The sequence below is a fragment of the Physella acuta genome, unplaced genomic scaffold (genome assembly GCF_028476545.2).
Source record: "Physella acuta isolate Inbredline_101_S28 unplaced genomic scaffold, ASM2847654v3 ptg000063l, whole genome shotgun sequence".
NCBI lineage: Eukaryota > Metazoa > Mollusca > Gastropoda > Physidae > Physella > Physella acuta.
The window spans coordinates 423,183-425,806 of NW_026731583.1; the positions used below are offsets into that span (position 1 = coordinate 423,183).

At 33.9% G+C, this 2,624-nt stretch overlaps 1 protein-coding gene across 1 annotated transcript; it reads right to left on the reverse strand.

Moving 5' to 3' along the window:
• Positions 1-893: 893 nt before the first annotated feature.
• Positions 894-2,421, reverse strand: LOC131949836 (zinc finger protein 501-like). The gene is made up of 2 exons (XM_059311849.1): positions 1,428-2,421; positions 894-1,258 (listed from the first exon to the last, which is right to left on the reverse strand). Exons 1-2 carry the CDS (start codon positions 2,372-2,374, stop codon positions 1,015-1,017), a joined length of 1,191 nt encoding a protein of 396 aa, XP_059167832.1. The 5' UTR covers positions 2,375-2,421; the 3' UTR covers positions 894-1,014.
• Positions 2,422-2,624: the final 203 nt, after the last annotated feature.

Sequence of the window (2,624 nt, forward strand, 5' to 3'; positions counted from 1 at the left end):
ACTTTAAAATTTCAATTTGAAAATCAGTTTTATATGTAAATATCAATAAACAATTGTAGACTTATTTATGTAAATTGTCTATCCTATAAAACATAAAGGGCACCAGTCCCACAGCCGTGCTTTAGCCAGCCCCGTTGCAAACAATTCCTTGCTTGCCACTGCCCAAGTGCCAACTTTTTTCGAATACCGTTAAATAGGGAATGTTATTTTATTCAGAATGCATCCCTCTACCTCTCAGTATGCATACAATTGACCTGAGTGACGTAGTTTTTTTTAGTAATTAGCTTCCTACTGTTGAGCCAGATACTGGACTGTGGGGTACAAGTAGGGTGGAAGATAAGCCCTGTGAGAACCGAAGGACGGAAGCGACCGATACAGTAATCAAACCGATACCCTAACCAGTTAGTCGAAATTAGCTGTGTTAAGGCCTGCCTGGCTAATGAGAGACACCCCCTGGGCCAGTGGTGTCAGTAAAGAAAGAAAAATAAGTTATTGGCTTCTAAAGTGGATTGGGATAGTCGTATAGTTATATTATAGTTATATTGTTTGATTACTAATTCTATTACAGCAGAGCTAGCTAAAGCAGTTTTTGTGCGAAACATTTGGATGTTTTTATATGAATCAATATTAGTTCATATTTAACGCTACTTATTTCAAATAAAAAATCAAATTTATTTACCTAATCCTTACCAAATACCAAAATATTAAAAAAATAATGTTAGTGGCTCTTTAAAACTGGAAAATTTTGTAAATTGTAATTTTTGGCTCTTCCGTCTCAAAAGGTTGCCGACCCCTGCCCTAAACTGATGCATACCTCAATGAGATGTTCAAGTGCATATTTCAGTAGTGGGTTCTTTGATGTATAAATAAATATAAAAAATATTTATCACATTTGTGATGTTTAAGTACAGTATAATTTTGTGCTAAACATTTATAATACCACAGTTAAAACATTTCTTCTGTAGGCATTCTAAGATGTTTCTGTAAAATACCAAGTTGGGTGAAACAATTACTTCACTGATCATACATGAAAGGATTTTCTCCTGTATGAATTCTATAGTGCATCCACAAGTTGCCAAAACTTGTAGAGCATTTATCGAATTTGTCACACTTGTAAGGTTTTGCTCCTGTATGAATTCTAAGGTGTCGTTGTACCTCCCATTGCTTGGTAAAACATTTACCACATAAGTCACACTTGCAAGGTTTTTCTCCTGTATGAATTCTATGGTGGTTCCTCAAGTTGCCCAAATTTGTAAAAGATTTACCACATTTGACACATTTGAAATGCTTTTTTCCTGCATGAATTTTAAGGTGCTGTTGTAAACGCCATATCTGTCCAAAAAAATTACCACATAAGTCACACTTGTAAGGTTTTTTCTCCTGTATGAATTCTACTGTGTTTGCTCAAGTTGCAAGAACTTGTATAGCATTTATCACATTTGTCACACTTATAAAGCTTTTCTCCCGAATGAATTCTGAGGTGTAGTTGTAAATGCCATATCTGTCTAAAACAATTACCACATAAGTCACACTTGTATGGTTTTTCTCCTGTATGAATTCTAAAGTGTTGTTGTAAATGCCATATATGTCTAAAACATTTACCACATAAGTCACACTTGTAAGGTTTTTCTCCGGTATGAATTCTACTGTGCTTCCTTAAGTTGCTAAAATTTGTAAAGCATTTATCACATTTGTCACACTTGTAAGGCTTTTCTCCTTTATGAATTCCAAGGTGTTGTTTTAAATCCCACTGCTTTCTAAAAATTTTACCACATATGTCACACTTGTAATGTTTATCTCCTGTAAGAATTCTATGATGTATTTGTAACTGTGTAAGTGTTGTAAAACATTGACCACATTTGTCACATTTATAAGGTTTTTCTCCTGTATGAATTATACAGTGTTTCTTTAGCTGTGCAAATGTTCTAAAACATTGACCACAGCTCTCACAATTGTAAGGCTTTTTTTCAATATGAACTTTAAGGTGTCTGCTTAATGTATCATGGCTAAGATAAGATTTATTACACTGGTCACATTTGTAAGGCTTTTCTCCTAAATGAATCCTAAGGTGTTTGCTTAATGTAACACCACTTCGAAATGATTTATTACACTGATCACATTTGTAAGGCTTTTCTTCTAAATGGATTCTAATGTGTCTGCTTAATGTAAAACGGCTTCGTAAAGATTTATTACACTTGTCACATTTGTAAGGCTTTTCTACTGTACAAATGATAGGGTGTTGATGAAAGTTTGATGACTGGGAAGGAAGTTGACTACAATTATCAATGGCATCCTGACCCCTGTTGACTATTCTATCCCTACCATGTCTGTATTGCAAATGTGCTTTCAAATAAGAAAGTTTTGTTAAAGCCATTCTGCAATCTTGACTTGGATAAATATCTGTGGAATGTTTTTACTTGTTTGAAAATATGTTCATAAAATTTAAAGATAAGTTTAAACACAATGCTTAAGGACATGACATTGACATCTGCTGATAAAGTGGACATATAAAAAAACTGATAAAATGGACACATTGATGATAAATAATAAGATCTTGATCTATCTTATACGGTCAGGTAGACCCTACATCATATAAGTTATATGATGTAGGGTCTACCTGACCG